The following is an 18353-nucleotide window of genomic DNA, read 5'->3' on the forward strand; positions in this document are numbered from 1 at the left end:
TGCATATCTGATTTTCATATTTCAATTCGTACTCTGAGCTTGCTTTGTCTGTATAGCTTTAATAATTTGTTTACGGTATTGTTTTATTTGTACTTTCGTTTGTATATTTTGTTTTTGTTCTCGCTATTCTTTTAACAGTTTTCTTCGGAAGAGTTGGGAGAGGTCTCGCCTCGATGAAGTCGTGATGCGAGATTAAGGTATGCTGTTGCAAGAGACGGTGGCGTCAATTATTGTTAAAATGTGTGATTATGTCATTTTGAGAGGAACCAATAATGGTAGGTTAACGATATTTTGGAATACAGTTGTGTTATCTTTTGCACACCGAAATTCCGTGGAGATTATTTGGCGCTGCCTGTTCAGTCCTGGTCCATTGAATTATAAGCTTCTGCAAGGTTTATATGTTACAGTGTTTACTTTTAACTTTCAAACATTTCCATTACGCAATCAAAATCACAGACAGGTGAGACATATAGCTCTAGCAGCAATTTATTTAAGTAATAAGTTTTCATACTGATTTTAATTCTGTTTTTTTTTTGTGTCGATGGGTTGCTGTCTAATTGATGGTCACACCACATCTCCTTTTTTAAAAGCACATTTAAAAGTTGCACCCATTATTCGATGTCGTCAGGTTGTGGTGCAAAGATCAAGTTTACATAAATATGTTTAAGTTTTTAATCGAAAGGTATGAAATAATGATGATATTGAATTTGCAATATATGTAAATGCACCAAAGGAAACTTTTTAATTCTTTGGCAAAGTATAAGTCTCTAGATCTAAGATAGTCTTTATTTTGTATTAGTATAGTTAAAGATTGTAAACATAAAAGAGTCTATATCCTTATACCCAAACGGAAGGTCAACCCGTTTCAATGGACCGTCAAATTAAATGAATAATTTTGTAAATTTAATGTTTAACTGTTTTCATTTATGAATTTTTATCAATAAAATGAACTGAGATATGCCGAATATTGTTATTAATAAAGCATGAAAGGTGTCGTCGTAAATTTAACAAATTGGTGTAGATTTCTTTGTACAAACTTAAGATGAACTTTGTTGAAAAGGTGCAAAATGAAAGTTTTGACCATTACTGTGATGTTTCACAAAACTATTTATAATAATTCCATGTTTGATGCTAATTATGATTTTTAAATGACTTTTTTCAACTTTATCGTCAAATTTGTACATGACGTATTATTGTCGTTGTGGTGGTCTCAATGTGAAGGGACAAGTCAAGCTACTAAATGGAATCACTTGATATGTACACCAATTAAGTTTTCAAATTGTTTATCTTAAAGATTGTGTTCTTAATCAAGCATCCATTCCAACAAGACGCATATAAAAATAATATAAGAAATACACAAAACTAAGAAAGAATACCAACATTACTGGAGATGTTGTTTTTTACCGGCTTGTTTGTACCACGGTCATTTAGACAAAAAAGTTCTAAGTGGTCTGCATTAATTTGGTTGCCATTACTCTTTACTATTATAGTCTATTTACTATTGACTGAACCATACATGATTTACAAATATTCCTAAGATATCCGTGACATACAAATGTTTAGGCCATCTTAGAAGTGCTGTCATTCGTAATCCAACAACGAGGTAAATAGTGATTCAAGTAAAAACATAGTAGTCTTAAGTCTGGGAAAACATAATTCATTTCTTAGTTGGTATATATTAGCTTTGATTTAGCTCTCAGTAAACCCTGTTTTTTTCTGTCGTTTGTCTTTTTGTTAGTTGTGTTTATTGTTTTTCTTACCGATCTGATGAGTCAAGCAATTTCCAACTGATTTTTACAGTTTGTTATTTTGTTGTGCTGTTACACCACTGTCATGGGTAAGGGCTCACAAAGTGGTTGTCGTTTTTTGCTGTCTGTCATGTCATGTCGGTGCATTTTATATCTGACTATGCGGCATGGGTTTTGATCCGGTTGTTGAAGGTAATACGGTGACATATATAGTTGCTTAATTCATACCACAACTCTTTAGTTCAATATAGCTGTCGGGTATCTTTCACATTGAATTATTCCTTGTTTATCTCCGTGTCCTTAGTCGTATAGGAACATACATGTATGTTGATACATAGCTAAAAACTACATCATTTGGTATCAGGTGAATATTTGTGTCATTTGCAAGCATATCCCGTCTTCTCACATTTGTATACATCAGTCATTGTTTAGGCGTGTTCTGAGTTCTTTGAGGAACGTATACGTATAGTCAATCGTTATCTGCGTGTGTGTCAAGTCCTATAGGAACTCAGGCAGAAATGTTGTTATCTGCGCTTGTGCTAAGTCAGATAGAAGCTATCCAGTTGTTGTCATTATTGTATCACGAATGGATATTTCTACAAAAATTAATACGATTAAAACTTTCCAAAATTATGGAGGCGTATTTGGACAAAGTAAACACTAATAAACATTGAACTTTTCAGTGGAGACTTTGACATTTTGAATGTGCAATGTTGAATTTCTCATTACTCGTATTGGTTTTTGTACATTAAGGACTTTGGTGTTGATGACATACTGTAGTAGTCTCGATTGGATTTATATATAAATAAGAAGATGTGGTATGAGTACCAATGAGACAACTCTCCATCCAAGTCACAATGTATAAAAAGTAAACAATTATAGGTCAAAGTACGGCCTTCGACACTGAGCCTTGGCTCACACCGAACAGCGAGTTATAAAGGGCCTCAAAATGACTAGTGTAAAACAATTCAAACAGGAAAACCAACGGTCTAATCTATATAAAAACGAGAAACCGAGAAACGAGATACACTTATGAACCACACCAACAAACGACAACTACTGATCAACTGCAGGCTCCTGACTTAGGACAGGTGCATAAAAATGCAGCGGGTTTAAACGTTTTAAAAGGCGCCAACCTTCACCCTAACATGAGAAAGTAGTGTAACATTTCAACATAAAAAGACACACAGTCTAGAATGAGTGAAGCTGCTAGTTTATAATCATGCAGAATTCCTCATGTTATGTTGTGAAAAATTGTTAATGTTTTTTTTTCTCTTTTCTTTCAATATCTATATACTTAAACTTTGAATGCTTGTTTTCAATATTATAATCGTCCAGACCAGGCAGGAAATATTTGCCACTGGACGTTAAGCAACCAACAATCAATCAATCAATGTTTTGCACGGTTAAAAGTTGTACAATAAAGTTAACACATATATTATTTGACGGTCCATCTGTTCTACAAATCCTACAATTTGGCAAAGTTCGTGAGAATGATTTAGAAAAGCCATTAATGCTGGTGTAAGGTGTATAACTAATAGTACTATAAAAGATTAGTTTTCACTTCTGGAAAGGTTAAGACTTACTCGTGATCTAACCCATTAGTACAACACAATGCTTTACTAGTGTAATAAGTTAATTGTTTGTAAAAACGCTATTAATCTTAAAGCCGTCTCTTTGGATTATTTTAAAATGAAAGATTTATGAATTAGGGGATTACTACTAATCCTGGCTTTTAACTTCAAGATTAAGAAGTCGATCGGTGCTTATTAATCATACGCTACTTTTCGAGGTCATATTACTGTTTCAAATTTCATTTTATTCCCAAAATTCTGCTTAGGAAATGAATTCTATAGATATCTGCTTGTTTTGTTTTATTATTTTTGATATTTTTTCAGTGCGGACACCCAGTAACTTGAGGCATACAACAAATGGGAAAGTGACAGTCTGGTGGTGTCATTTTCTATTGTTTCGATCAAATAAAATCTTGTCAACAGTTTTCTTTCGAAATTGACACAATGGAAAGTGCCAAGTAAACACAGAATTGTGTGAACTATTGTGGTCTGTTTTGTATGCTGCTGTTATACCACACCGATACTGTAGAACTTATACCACACCGATACTGTAGAACTTATACCACACCGAACTGTAGAACTTATACCACACCGATACTGTAGAACTTATACCACACCGATACTGTAGAACTTAAACTTTTTGTATGTATGCTGCTGTTATTTTTATACCACACCGATACTGTAGAACTTAAACTTGTTGTATGTATGCTGCTGTTATTTTTATACCACACCGATACTGTAGAACTTAAACTTGTTGTATGTAGGCTGCTGTTATACCACACCGATACTGTAGAACTAAAACTTGTTGTATGTATGCTGCAGATATTCTATATCATGATGATACTATGTAATTTGGTAACTGCTTCGACATTTAATAAAATTCTCCAGTATCTGAATTTGTAACAGGAAGGATAAACCCTATGTTGTAAATGTTCTACATCGCCACCCAATGAACACCAAGCTACGTATATCAAATCCACGTAACTAATAACTAATACATACGGGTGGATGTGTGTATAAAGTATTAACATACTAAATCCAGAACAGATATGACAATGTCAACTTATTTTCTTAGAAAGAGTTAGACAAGTGTTTTTACCTCTTGTAAAGCTCTAAATTGGCCAAAACATTTTTTTTCTTGGATATCATGCATATATAGAGTACAGTGTACGGTAGTGGACATACATTTCTTATGCATAGCTACTATAGTATTTTGATGACAGTGCATATACTTTATTGACAGAAAGTTAATGAACATATGTCATGTTCTTGTCATATCTCTTTTATCTCAGGTGTAAATCTTAACACATACTGAACATAAATAACTAAATATGTATCTGAAAGATACAACGGAAAACGATTGTTGTCATCTTCCCATGCAGTTACCCAGCCCACAGGTCTATAGTATCAGTTCATATACAGTGCAGGTTGGTTATTTACTGTGACATGTATGTCCAATTAAAGCATGTGCAGTATATATTCAATAAAGTATTACCAAACATATATACATGCATCATGTCGACACAAATTTCTATAAATTGCCTCCACTATAAGTAATGACCAGAAAGAACTGAACACGCATTCAAATAAGTCCAAGTAATTTGCTGTTTTGTAAAGCATTATTGTAATCTTTGTGATTCTGGTTGTAACCACGTGTGCAAGAAAACAGAGCAAGCGCTACATTACACAAGGAACATCTGAATAACCCATTGACAGCATCTGGAAATAGATACTCGGAAGTAAACACAATCTCTTTGTAATTGCATTTACTTTTCTATCTATCATTCGATTTGTCTCTCTATTTTGTCATCGACTTAGTGATTGCCGCCATGGTATATTCATAGATCGTTGTACATGTATCACTTTACGGTTGACCTGATGATAAAGTCTTATACTTTGATAAATCTGTTTGATCGACCTACATGAGAGTAATCAGATTTGTCGCGTATTGACAGTAATAATTGTGATGTGGAGTCTTTATATATAGTAAAATCAATAGTATTATGGTCCAAAATCGTCATTTATACTAATTATTATGATACTCAGTCAATTCTTCATCAGCGAGTTAAGTCAATTACTCGATGACGACGAGTTTAACTGCAAACTATAAAAGATTTCATTCTTTCTCTTTTTTACTAGCGAACAGAAACTAAGTGAACAAACTAAACAGTTTAATATTTTTTAAACAATGTAAGCATAATGTAACAAAATTGATCCTAAGTATGCAATATGTGCCAAATAAGTTTGCAACTTTACATAAACAAAATGGTAAAAATTGCATCAGTTGCGTAACCTTAACATGTTAAATAAGGCCGTCCAAAGCTAAAATTAAGGTAGGGGTATGCTAAACAGTTAGTAAAGGTACGGAATCTTACATGCCAAACAGTTGGTCGATGCAAACATTCTGAATTGTATCTCTGATGATTCATATATGACCAGTTTCATGGAAATTGATTAAAACATGGACCTGTCAAAATTAAAACAAGAATGACAAGATTCAGCAATTTATAGAATTGATTTTATCTTTCACGGCGAATATTCAATTTTCTTTTCCAGATTCTGCAGGTGATGCTTCTATTAATCTTGGTAACAATTAGTATTGTTGCGAGTTGAAAGTCAAGAATGTACTCCAGTCTAACAATGGAATGGGAAGCCGATCTAGAATTGATCCTGTGTTTTTCTTTGGTCAACAATTCATGCAAATCCCTGTTCATACAATGACAGAAATTAATGAATAAACAAACTTTGCAAGGAATGAAACTTGATAATGAATTAAAAAGTCACATGGAAAAAGAAAATCAAAAAGTGAGATGACAGGTCCGGCTTCCGTCTGAGCTAAGACGTTTGGTTGTAGAAGTGAAAAATCCAAAATAAATTGTTTGGGTAAACATCCAATGTTTGTTGAGTAAATAAAACTTAAGATGTAGATTTCTACTTTGTCAATCAAACTGAAATGAACATGCCGGGTACAAATTTGTTTCCATTGTAAAATGGGATTTGTGACATTTTAAAAGAATTCAAATACAATTTGTATCAAATATCGGAAAAGCTGAAATGCTTGAGAAAAGAACAAAACGGTTGAAAATCTTGCTGTGAATTCTTGTTAACGCCTAGGTAGGTTTTTAAATAGATGTGCAAAGAGTCGGATAATGTATCAAAAAGTAATAAACACAACAACAAACGGATTCATGTATATGAATAAATTCAATAAGAACAAATGTCAGCGTTACTTTTTCATTAATCTAGTAATAATCAGAAGTTCGACTACAACAAATAAAACTTTATGAAATACAAATTTTATCATATGAATTAGTTTAAATATAGTATCACTCACATTCATAGGCAAACCTTAACTAATGGCTTTCACAAAGCCATGTTTCCCAATTGTATATCGCGTGCTATTATTCACAAGACATTAGTTGCTGTCAAATGAAAATAACAATTTACAAATGTGGTGAATCCGAAGCGCTTTTCTGGATTTACCTTTACCAAACACGCTATAACCTTAACATTTGAAAAAAAATGCTTGAAAGGTAACGAGCTATATGACCGAACGCGACACAAAAAGAATTGCCAAATCCACCTTATGTCAACTTTACCAGACGGAGCCGAAACCTTAGTTTCTGGTAAATAAGGTAATGGCAACCGTTTTGAATTTCCGATTGACAGCTCATAACTAATAATAGTTGTAGGTCAAGAATGTACTGCCGTAAGTGTATGGATGCATGTAATCCAATTTAAATTAGTACTAGCATCTTCGAAACTCTTTTGTGATTTCACGGACATTGATATTATGCTGTTATGGGACTTAAGGCCGGTTGTCACTATCAAAGTTTTCTTGTACAAAGTTGGATTTTTTTTATAGTGACAACCGTCAAAGAAAACTTTGATCAAAAACTTTGACGGACTTGGATGGAATAGAATCTCATCCTATTTTTCTTGAAACTTGGATGGACTTTGACGGGAATTATCCAATCACAGTGCAGTTTTTTCTTTGACCAAGTTTTTGATGAATTTCACATATTGATTGAACAGTTGAAAGGCATCAAAACGAAAAGAGGCACATTTTAAACGATAAACTTTTGTGAGGGTTGCATTCTCATCCAATGTTTCTCTACAAACTCGTTGTACTATTGTTACTTCGTTTTGTTTTTGGTCTAAAATAATATTTAATATTGTGCTATGCTCCTTTTGAGCCTATTTAATAGAAATAAAAATCTTCGTCATACATTGAAAGGAGAAGCTATAGTCAGAAAGCAAAGTGTACCCATGAATTCAAAGCCATCATAAAGAATAATAAAACATTAAATATGTGTCTACATGCATCAACAAATCTCTTAAATCGAAGGTATAAATTGATCAAACTTATTTTCTGTAAATTAATACCAGTATACAATAAGTAAATCCTTGCAAAGGTAATTGGGTAGATCCTTCATTGTACCACAAAAACTGAATCCTTGCCTGTGGCTGCTGTTTAATTTCTTGGGCGTTATAATCTCTGATCCGGAATAAACATTATACAACATTGAGGCGAGATTAATCCACATGACCTACCAGGCACCTTTGCAAACAAGTTTAGAAAAACCATTTTACCTCATTTACATATTCGAAAAGAACTTCAACATACAATATTATCCAAATTTATTACCCAAAGAAGTAATAATTAATGTTTAGGATGCAAAACTTATTTTCTGTTACTAGTAACAAAATCTGCACGATACTTTTCAGACTGGTGTATTTAGAGACATGTAATACTATAATACTATCAGTCTCTGATGTATAGGAAATATAATCGGAACTTGTAAAAAAAGCCACGCCAAAGTGCAAGTCTGAAGTCAGAATCATAGTCATTTTTTCCTATTTTATCTCATTTTATTTATCCGTTTTAGATTTAGTGTTGTTGGAAAATCTACAGTAATAAATGTTGAGTTCACTCAAAGCTTTGAATTGACAGACCTTAGATTAATACGATGTTGTCCTATCGTTACAATTTATATATATTGACCTCTAGACGTCTTAGTGAAGAAGTTGGATATCACTGATATTTGATCTATATTTCAATTTGTTGGTATCTGTTTTATTGGTATATTTTGTTTTAATCAACAGTAGCAAGACGAGTGAATACAATGATAATACTGGCATTTACTTGGTGTAACAGGTTTTGTATTAAAATTCTCATATAATCTATCTGTAACTTGCATTTTTAATCAGGAAAACAAATTTGTTACAGTACAAACTTTGAATCTTATAGTAAACAGGGATACAATTATCAGAAACTCATCCTGCTTAAAATTGGTTGATGTTGACTTCTAGATATCTTTTAGTTGTTTATGTCGTCGCTATGCTGTCTCACTGGCGTAAACCCAACATCTTCTATTGGTCATAACTAACAGATGTAGTTATTGAAACTTTTTTATCAGATATTTGCTTATCATTAAGTAATATACAGGTACAACTAGTGAAGCTTGAAAGTCTTACACTTCTGAAGCACTAATTTCAAAACTTATTTATAGTGGGGTTCTTGTTGCTCAATCCTTAATTTTTGGAGTAGTGTTTTATGGACTGTTTGTTTCATCTTGATATCTTTTTGCCATAATTAACTCGTTTGAAAGAACAATTCAAATACTCAGTCAATGTTGTCTGTAGTTTCAGGGGGAGTTTAAATAGTTCAATGTTGTCTGTACTTTCAAGGGGAGTGTAAATAGTTCAATGTTGTTTGTAGTTTCAGGGGAACATGTTTTTATTCTGTCACGTTTCATCATATTAGAAATTCGACTGACAAAACATACTTGAGAAAGATTTGATTTATACAGGCCAAGTGGTTTTAATGATATGAACGTTTTTGAAAACAATACAAAGAAGATGATAAAATATATGTTTTTTTTTGGACCCTTGAAGCCATTATGATGTCTAGAACCACAGAGAAAGGGAATACAAACATTTATCTAAAGTACTATTTCTTATTTTTCTGCTCTAAATTTTACTTTATTTATGATTGTTTGCTGGTAAAAGTCTAATGGCAAGAATGACATGCATATGCAAGATGAGAAAATACAGCCTACTTTGAACCAGAACAACATGCCGTGTGAAGACTTTAAAATGTTTGCAAACACAGTAACAGTCAGTACACTCTATAAGTCTTTGACCTTATTTCCTAAATGTATGGTGATGCTCTGCAGATAAATTAGTAAATACAAACAATATCGTCATCTGATGATGTTATTTCCCAAACTTGCAATGAGCAAAAAAGTTGCTAACATTTGTTCTCAGGTTGATAGTTGTCTCGTTGGCAATCTTTCCACATCTACTTATTTTTACATGATGTCCAAATTCACAGATATACCATTCAATTTATCAACAATAACATTGCTTCAAAATATGATTTGAACTGAAATTTATCCATGAACTAAATATGTTGGGATGACACAAATGCTACTGTCTGTACCAAATTGTACAAGCCTCATTTTTCAAATCCAAAAACAAAATGCCAACTCAATCTGTAACACACATTATATGTGTACATTTTTAACGCAAAAATCAGCTCAACACTTACAGCCATAACAAAACAATAAAAGTCCAGACAATAGTTTGATTTTGGAATGACCGACAAACAATCATACCTCATCTCCTTATTTCTATAAAGGTAAAACTATATGCCTTGGTCACTGAGTGGCAAGGGAATATAAAACAATAACAGATTTACACCAAATTCTTACTGTTAATACTGTAAAGTTGCAACTCACAACAGAAATGCAGTCAATGACAAAGTAATTTAGTGTTTCATAATTTTATTTTATGTATAAATTTTAACAATTGTATAAATACATAACAAAATATATACCCTGTACATTGAATATCACAAATTAATGCTGTTTATATATGAATGAAGTGGTGATGAATGCAAACAGTAATGTAAAACAACTGTATGATCAAATTGAGATATTGAAAAATTCATTTCAAATTGGTCTTGGTTTCTTGATAGTGCATTATATAAATACAATGTGGGAAACATTGTTAAAACAGTCTACACTCTACACATGTTTAAATTGAAAATTCCACATCCACATCAAAATCAAAATCATCTCCTCTGTCTGAATAATCAACTGATTTCCTTTTCAATAGTCTCCCTTTACAGCCTCTCTTTGATTCTGGATTCAAATTCCTCCAACTGAACATATGGTCCTACAAAATAAAGAAGAAATGCAATAAAATTAGGAATAATGACAGCTTGCATGGAACTATCATACAATTTCTTACTTTTTATTATACATCTCAATAAAATGATCTAACTGGTACCTATAAAAAAACCTATTAAAGTAATAAAAATGTGTTAGAAATTGATTTGATAAGTTTTCACATGGAAAACATCGTGCCTTGTAACCAATTCCACAGCCTTGTAACAAATTCCACAGCCTTGTAACTAATTCCACAGCCTTGTAACCAATTCCACAGCCTTGTAACTAATTCCACAAGGTAGTAAAAATCTGTTGTGTTTATCATGCATCATTATGTCTGTATTTACACAAATTCATCTCAATGATGTTTAGAAAACAAAGAGCATGACAATTATGATATACATTGTATAATATTTTTTTCAGATATTTTTTTTACACAAAAGGCCAGTATTTTGAAAAAATGTTTTAAATTTTATCTGACCTCTGAAATTATTCATGTTTAAAGTCTAAATGAAAATAGGAGATATTTAATATGATATAAAAAATCAGCTGGAAGAAATAGGACAAAATACAAGAGGAAAATAGTATCTTTAAGGTAAAAGACTTCTCAGATAAACAAACACTGCGTACCTTGATTCAGTTGAATCCATTTGTCAATACAAGTTTTCTAGGTAGAGCCTTGTTTCGTTCATCAGGGTATCACTGAATATTTAGTAAGGTGACTATCATATGGTCTTCATATATAATTCCAGTATTTCACATGACAATCAAGAAATATCCATATATTTCATCTGAGTATTAAGTTGTCCATTTCTCTGATATATTGCACTATACTGTGGAAACTTTTATACATATATTACACATACGATGGTACCCAGTTGTCCTTTGATTTGGCACTGTTACCAGATTTTTTTCGACCGTCTAGTATTAAGCTACGATGTGAATTGTCAAATGAGTTTCTGTGGCCATTATTTGTCACTATGGTCAATACATCATCGGCCCTAATGGGTGACTGACACTTTGCTGATAATACTGGCTGCAGTCTCACAGATTTAGGTGCAAACTTTACATCACCTATAAGGAATAAAAATATATATTAAACTATGTGCTTTAAGCATTATTAAAAAATAATAGACCATATATACTTGAAACTTTAATAGGTTTTTTTTCCTTACAAGTTTGTTCTGGCTTGTACAATTTTTTATCAGCTTTATAAATCTGAATACCCGGGTATATTGATATTATCATATTTTTTTTTTTACATTCAAAATTGGTTCAAGTCATATGTACATGAGCATCAATATCTATACTATATTGTTATGTTAAAGATTGAAACAGGAATTTCATTTTTTTTCACTTTTGAACCTTTTGTCAGAAAAATAAACTCATAAGTTTAACCATAATTTCTGCTGTTGCTTGGTTGGTTTGTGTCTGCTCTTTGGTTTTCAATAATCAGAAATACCCATAAATTCTTTATATTTCAAGATTAAAGCAACTTTTTGTTTATCATTATATAAAACTCTAGAAATTTTGATCAGAATGGAGTGAGCTATAAATTTTTTCTCCTTGCTCAAAGCAGTATATCTGGGTTACTTTTGTTTTTTGTTGTTGTTTTTTAAAGCAGAAATGTTAAGTTTGATTTTTAATCACTTTATTAGGATGATTCCATCTGCAAATCACCATTTATTAATACAGATGGGTTTATATTAAATTTTAACATAAACCCATTGGTACTGTTAGCAAAATTTCTATATTCTATTATTAAGCACAAATATTATATTTTCAAATATGAACAAGTGGTTCCATTTATAAAAACAAACTTACTCTGTGCTCCATTTGATTGGTTAGTTATATCCACATCACTGCTGCCATGACCACTGTCTGAGTTTGTTGCTTCATCTGATAACTCACTTATATTGTCGAAACTATGATGTCCCTGGAAAATAAATCAGGTTTAAAGATAATGGTATAATTTTCTACTCTTTGCCTTAATTTCAGGTTATATTTTGTATGTTTTAGTATACCATTCTTGATTTTTATTTGTAGTACATTTTTGTATGATTGTATTTAGGTTCTATTTTTTATAATAAAGACAAAACACTAACTCTATACAATGTACAGTACCTGGTCTATGATAGTGATTACCTCTACTTAATCTGTTTTCTATTATAAAGGTGCAGTTGTAATATTTGTGCAACAATAAAATTGTACTTTGTCTTAGTATATAAGAACACTTTACCAAAACAAAAATAGAACTGAAATAGAGGACTTTAAGCACGAATCAAAAGTTCCTATCAACTTTATACTGAAAAAGGTGTAACATACCATTAAGACTGTCAAAATATTTTTTGGATTTCAGATTTTTCTACAAAGGTGTAATGTCCCTCTAAACCATGTTATACCCTAACCCATCATTATAGCCTCCACAATAGGTGTAAACTTATACATAACACTGACAAACTATAATTACAATGAAAAGATGCTATCAGAAAGTGATAAAGTGCCGTTGGACAAATAAAAGAAATTCAATTTAAAATGCAATCATTTCATTTACAAGATGAATGACCATGTGATTATATTTCTCACTCCCAACTAACATTTTTACAACATTTATGTAAATGAGGTCACAATTCATTCCGTAGCTAGAACAGGTCATAAATAACAATAACAAGGGTTTTCTACTACGACTCTACTGTAATATTCAGATTTAAATTCACTTGAATTTTCAATCTTTGAACGAGATTTAGCACCTGCCCTCGTACAAGATTTGTTTATATTTTTCTCAAAAGTATAATCTTCTGTCTTTATGTTTAACCAAAACAAATCTAAAAGTATCTTAAAATTAATCCAATTCTTCAAACTCATCACATTATGATACTAGATCTCTTTTAAAGATTGAATTATTATTTTTTTATGAATAATATTTAGAGATCTTGCAGTCTTAATAAAATACATTGATATAATATTTAAGAGCTTACTTATGTTAAAATAAGGAGATCTGGTATGATTTCCATGAGACAACTATCCAAAAGACATTGAAATAATCAATTACGGTACAGAATATCATATGTGTTAAAGTCTTTTATGGTTGCCATTTATCTGTTGGGTTGCTGCCTCATCTGTTTCCCACATCTATCATACTTTACAAAAATGAGTTCAGCAAGCAGATTTAATTATAAGTGTTCATAAAATAGTAGATAAATTCAAAATGTTGATTCCATGTATGTGAATAAAAATTGGTTTGATACTTGTAATATAAATTGACTGTTGGTGTTTTAAATGCTTGGCTATATCATGTCGGACAGTTTGTATTAGTGGAGGAAGCTGGTGTGCTCAGAGGAACCATTAACCTTCGGAAACCCAGGAAAACTGACAATCGTCATGTTATGTAGACAAATGTTCATCAACTTATACAATAGCTGCCTACCTCCATATTCAGACTTCAATATAACATACCTTTTGTTCAGGAAATTCTACGTGTAGACCTTTCTTGTTAACTTTGTACTTTTCATGTTGCTTCTGAAAAATAAAGGCCAATACATCTGAACTGTGTACATTGTATTTTCCTTTACAGGGGCATTTCTTCATTACAATATAAAATTCTATACTATTTAAAGGTTAACAAATAGCCAGTTTCCGGTGAATAATCGAGTGAAATATCTGAAATCAAATAATTACAATTTAATGGAGTTTTAATTTGGTGTCAATAAAATTAGAAAAAAAACACCAGTCTATTAACAATATGTCTATACCACAATAAAATTTCTGAAATTATGTTTCAAAAATATCACACATTTGCTTTCAGACTTGTATTAAAAATTGATATTGATTATTAAACTATGGCAATAAAAGACAACAATATAAAAATTTTAAAATACTACAAAGAAAGAACTGAACAAATCTGTTCTATTCTATTTTTAAAACAAGAAATAAACTCTTTTAGTATCTTGAAAAATAATTTACCACAAAAGTGAATAAAATTTAACAATAAACTTATTTTGTTTAGATTATTACAACACAGTCTTGTTATTATTTACAAATCATCAGCTCATGGTCAATTTGGTGTCAAAATTTTAAATCAAAACATTTAAAATTTATATACAAACAATATGACTACTTAGTGGGTGTCACTTTTAAAGACATTCATTTTGACAAGGTTTTGTAAACATTGGTATTATCAAATATTTAATACCTTAATTCATATAAATATAAAAACTTTTTTTTACATGTAAACTACCTTGGAATAATTTAATGGTATATTTATGGGGTTCGAGGTAGTTCAGTTTTAAAACTGTAAAAGACCAAAAGCACTAAAAAGTTATCTATATATATAGAAATCATTATTTTTTTTAAATAATACAATATATTCCTACTACTTAGAAAATATGGTCTAGCTCCATATTATTTCTGTAAATTTCTGATAAAAATAAAGATGTGCTTCAGTGATTGATAACATCAAAATTTTACTATTTTTATAAAGATATCAATGATTTTTTCCCTGTTTTCCATAAATTATTCATTTGATGCCATCATGTTATCTTATCAGACATTTTATAGTAATGAATGCATTAATAAATTTGGGGAAATAACCCTAGAACACAGTCAAATATATAAATGTTTGATGGGATAACTTTTGACATTGTGTGATTTCCAAAAAGAGCCTGAATTCAGCTATTTAGTGTGTGTCATAAAAAAAAAGTTATTTCTCTTACAGACAGAGTGGATAAAAAAGTTTTATCCAGCTTCGATTCAACTATACTTCTTGTAACAGGTATTCACTTCATTGCAGGGCCAATGGGTTTCGAGGACCCCAACTAATTCATAAAATATCATAATGTAATTTTTTTTGGAATAAAATGAAAATAACCAAACTGCAAGAATCCAAAATAAATATTTACCTCAAAATCATTAAATACTGATGTAGTTGTTGAATTTGTGTTATACAACTCCATGTTGTCTAAATCCTCATCAATAGAGAAGCTGACTTCTTTTTTCTTTTTTATTTGCATGTCCATATCTTTAGATAAACCATTTGCCATTGTTTTCTCCTGTGGTGTTATTTGTGGGTATGTTAATGGCTTCTGGCCTTGTTCTTTATCTTGTTTGTCCTTGTACCGTAAAATCAGAATGATGGCAATCATGGCTGCCGATATGACGACTGTCAACGCTATCACAACAATAGAAATGATTATATTCCTGTTACCAGAGCCAGATTCTTGTGCCGCTGTTGTCATGTTAGCAAACAGAAGAACAATTCTTAAAGTTTCACTACTGTTCAGTTTTGTTTTGCCATTATCGTTTACTTCAATTTTTAGAGGAAACATTTTATCGGAAGTAATTTCGTAGGTCCTCTTCAGATACACTTTCCCTGTGGTAGACCCAATCATAAAAACATCCTGATCATTCCCTGATTTTATCCTGTAATCTAATTGACTATTCGGTCCAGTTTCATCCAAATCAACTGCCTTAACTTGTGTGATCATAGTCCCAACTTCAACAGAATATGGGATTTTGACAGTGTTGTTTTGTTTTGTTGGGAAAGTAATATTTGGCCTATTGTCATTATCATCAGATACATAAACTTTCACATCCATGGAAGCAGACATCTGTGGTGTTCCTTGATCTTTAGCAATAACTGTAAACTGGTAACTACTATGCTTTTCACGGTCAAGTTTCATGTTAGTATAAATATTCCCCTGTGGATACACAATGAAAGGCAAATTTGCATCTGAGAATTGGGGGTCAAGCGAAAATGTTATATCAGAATTTCTTGTTCCATCTTCATCTTTGTCATGAGCGGTTAGTTTGTCAATAGGATTTTTTGTATCAGCATTTTCTTTAACAAAAAATTGGAAAAATGGAACATCATCAAAGTATGGTGCATTATCATTGACATCTTTGATTGTCAATATCACTGAGGCCGTACCAGTTAAAGGAGGATTACCACTGTCTACTGCTAATACTGTAAATTTATAGTTCAGAGCCTGTTCACGATCAAAAACTGTATTAGCTGTGATCACTCCAGATACAGAATTTATTGCAAACCTTCCCTCTGAATCAGAGTCCAAGAAATATTGAACATCATTATTTGGACTTAAATCATCATCTTTGGCCGATACTTTTGTGATAGGGGTCCCTTTTAAGTTATTTTCGTCCATGGAAGCAAAATAGTTTGCCAGTAAGAATTCTGGAGTACAATCATTGTCATCTAACACTCGAACGTGGAAAACTTTTGTGGTGCTTTTAACAGGTGATCCCTGATCTTGGCATGTCACTAGAATATTATGATAATCTTGCTTTTCTCTGTCAAATTTCTTTTTTATCATTATAAGATATCCTTTCTTATTGGAAATAGGTTGAAGAGATAGAAATTCTCCGGACAAACTACAAGAAACATTACCATTGGCTCCAGTGTCTGGATCTTCTATGTTTAGAGACGCTACAAGTGTTGCAATGTTGGAAGACTCGGAAATATTCACGACATCATTACTTCCCAAACTGATAAAGTTAATTCGAATGATAGGTTGGTTATTCCCCGTATCCATGATATTAATATGAACAGTGGCTTGTGAACTTTTTGGAGATGTTCCGTGATCACTTGCATCCACATAAATCTTAAATACCTTGCCGGCTTCATAGATAATATTCCCAATCACAGATAAAAATCCAGTGGTTTCATTTATTGAAAACAGACTTGTAATCGAGTCCAATCCATTTTGTCTAGAACTGAAGCTATAAGTGACCTTTCCATTATCACCAATGTCTTTGTCAGTAGCAGAGATTGCCAATATTGCTGTGTTTGACTCTGTACCTTCTGCGATACTGATATTGTAAACATCTTGTACAAAAACTGGAGAATTATCATTGTCATCTGTAACTTCCACATTAACAGTTGCTGTTCCTACGTTTGGAGGAAAGCCTCCATCTTTTGCAACAATTTGAAGTTGATAATGATCTAGTTTTTCTCTGTCTAACTTCTGAAGTAAAACTAGGTTCAACCAAAATCCACCATCTACTTTAGGTGTTGAATCCAGACGAAAAATACTATTGGATGGAACTATTTCATAGCTCTGAACTGAATACTTTGGGCTAGAATCTAAATCTGTTGCATCGTCAATGGTAACAGATGTACCAATGGGTGATGATTCCAGTACTTGTAGATTAACAATATCTGACGGAAATTTTGGTGAATGGTCATTTTTGTCAAGCAGTGTGATCTGAACAGAGTAGATTTTAAACATAGCAGGAACAGAGGAATGGATTGCAATATCAAATTTTAGAACACAGGAATCTACAAAATCACAGACATGTTCCCTGTCGATTTGAATTTTGGTTTGCAGGTCACCAGTTTTATCGTTGATGTTAAACAAATTCTGCATGTCTGTTTGATCTAAGAAACTATACCTAAGATTATTAAACTCTTGGGATGTCATATTTACTTGAAGTCCACTATTTGTTGCTAAACTGCCAACTGGTGTATTTAATGGCATTTCTTCCATAAGTTGAAAATTGATGATGTTCTCACCATAGCAAACTGTTACTATGTAAAATAGTCCAATGAATATGTGTAGCACCATTGTGATGAAGTTATTTTTGAATACACGTATCAATGAATCCTAGTGCCAATGGCAAACCTGAAAAGAAAAAAAATATGTTTTAAGATTTAAAAATAAAGATATACCACAGTACTGTTTTTCATTATTCTACTTTTGAATATTATGGAATTTTAACCTTCTTCTTTGATAGGCAGCATTAATTCTTTTGAAAGACTGGTATTAAAATAAATTATACGTTAAACAGCCGAGTATATCTACCGGTATATTCAATAGTAAATTACAGGTATTTGTGAGGATGTG

At 31.8% G+C, this 18353-nt stretch overlaps 1 protein-coding gene across 3 annotated transcripts in view; it reads right to left on the minus strand.

Moving 5' to 3' along the window:
* Positions 1-10093: 10093 nt before the first annotated feature.
* Positions 10094-18353, minus strand: part of LOC127714229 (protocadherin-9-like) — a 38719-nt gene continuing 30459 nt past the window's right edge. For all 3 annotated transcript variants that reach the window (XM_052220266.1, XM_052220267.1, XM_052220268.1), the window contains 5 exons: positions 15396-18131; positions 13954-14016; positions 12322-12433; positions 11128-11571; positions 10094-10504 (listed from right to left, as the gene is read on the minus strand). In XM_052220266.1, the coding sequence (XP_052076226.1) occupies positions 11354-11571; positions 12322-12433; positions 13954-14016; positions 15396-18074 (3072 nt within the window). In that variant the 5' untranslated portion in view covers positions 18075-18131 and the 3' untranslated portion in view covers positions 10094-10504; positions 11128-11353. The remainder of the gene's footprint in view (positions 10505-11127; positions 11572-12321; positions 12434-13953; positions 14017-15395; positions 18132-18353) is intronic.

This window comes from Mytilus californianus, unplaced genomic scaffold, assembly GCF_021869535.1.
Source record: "Mytilus californianus isolate M0D057914Y unplaced genomic scaffold, xbMytCali1.0.p SCAF_9, whole genome shotgun sequence".
NCBI classification, from domain to species: Eukaryota; Metazoa; Mollusca; class Bivalvia; order Mytilida; family Mytilidae; genus Mytilus; species Mytilus californianus.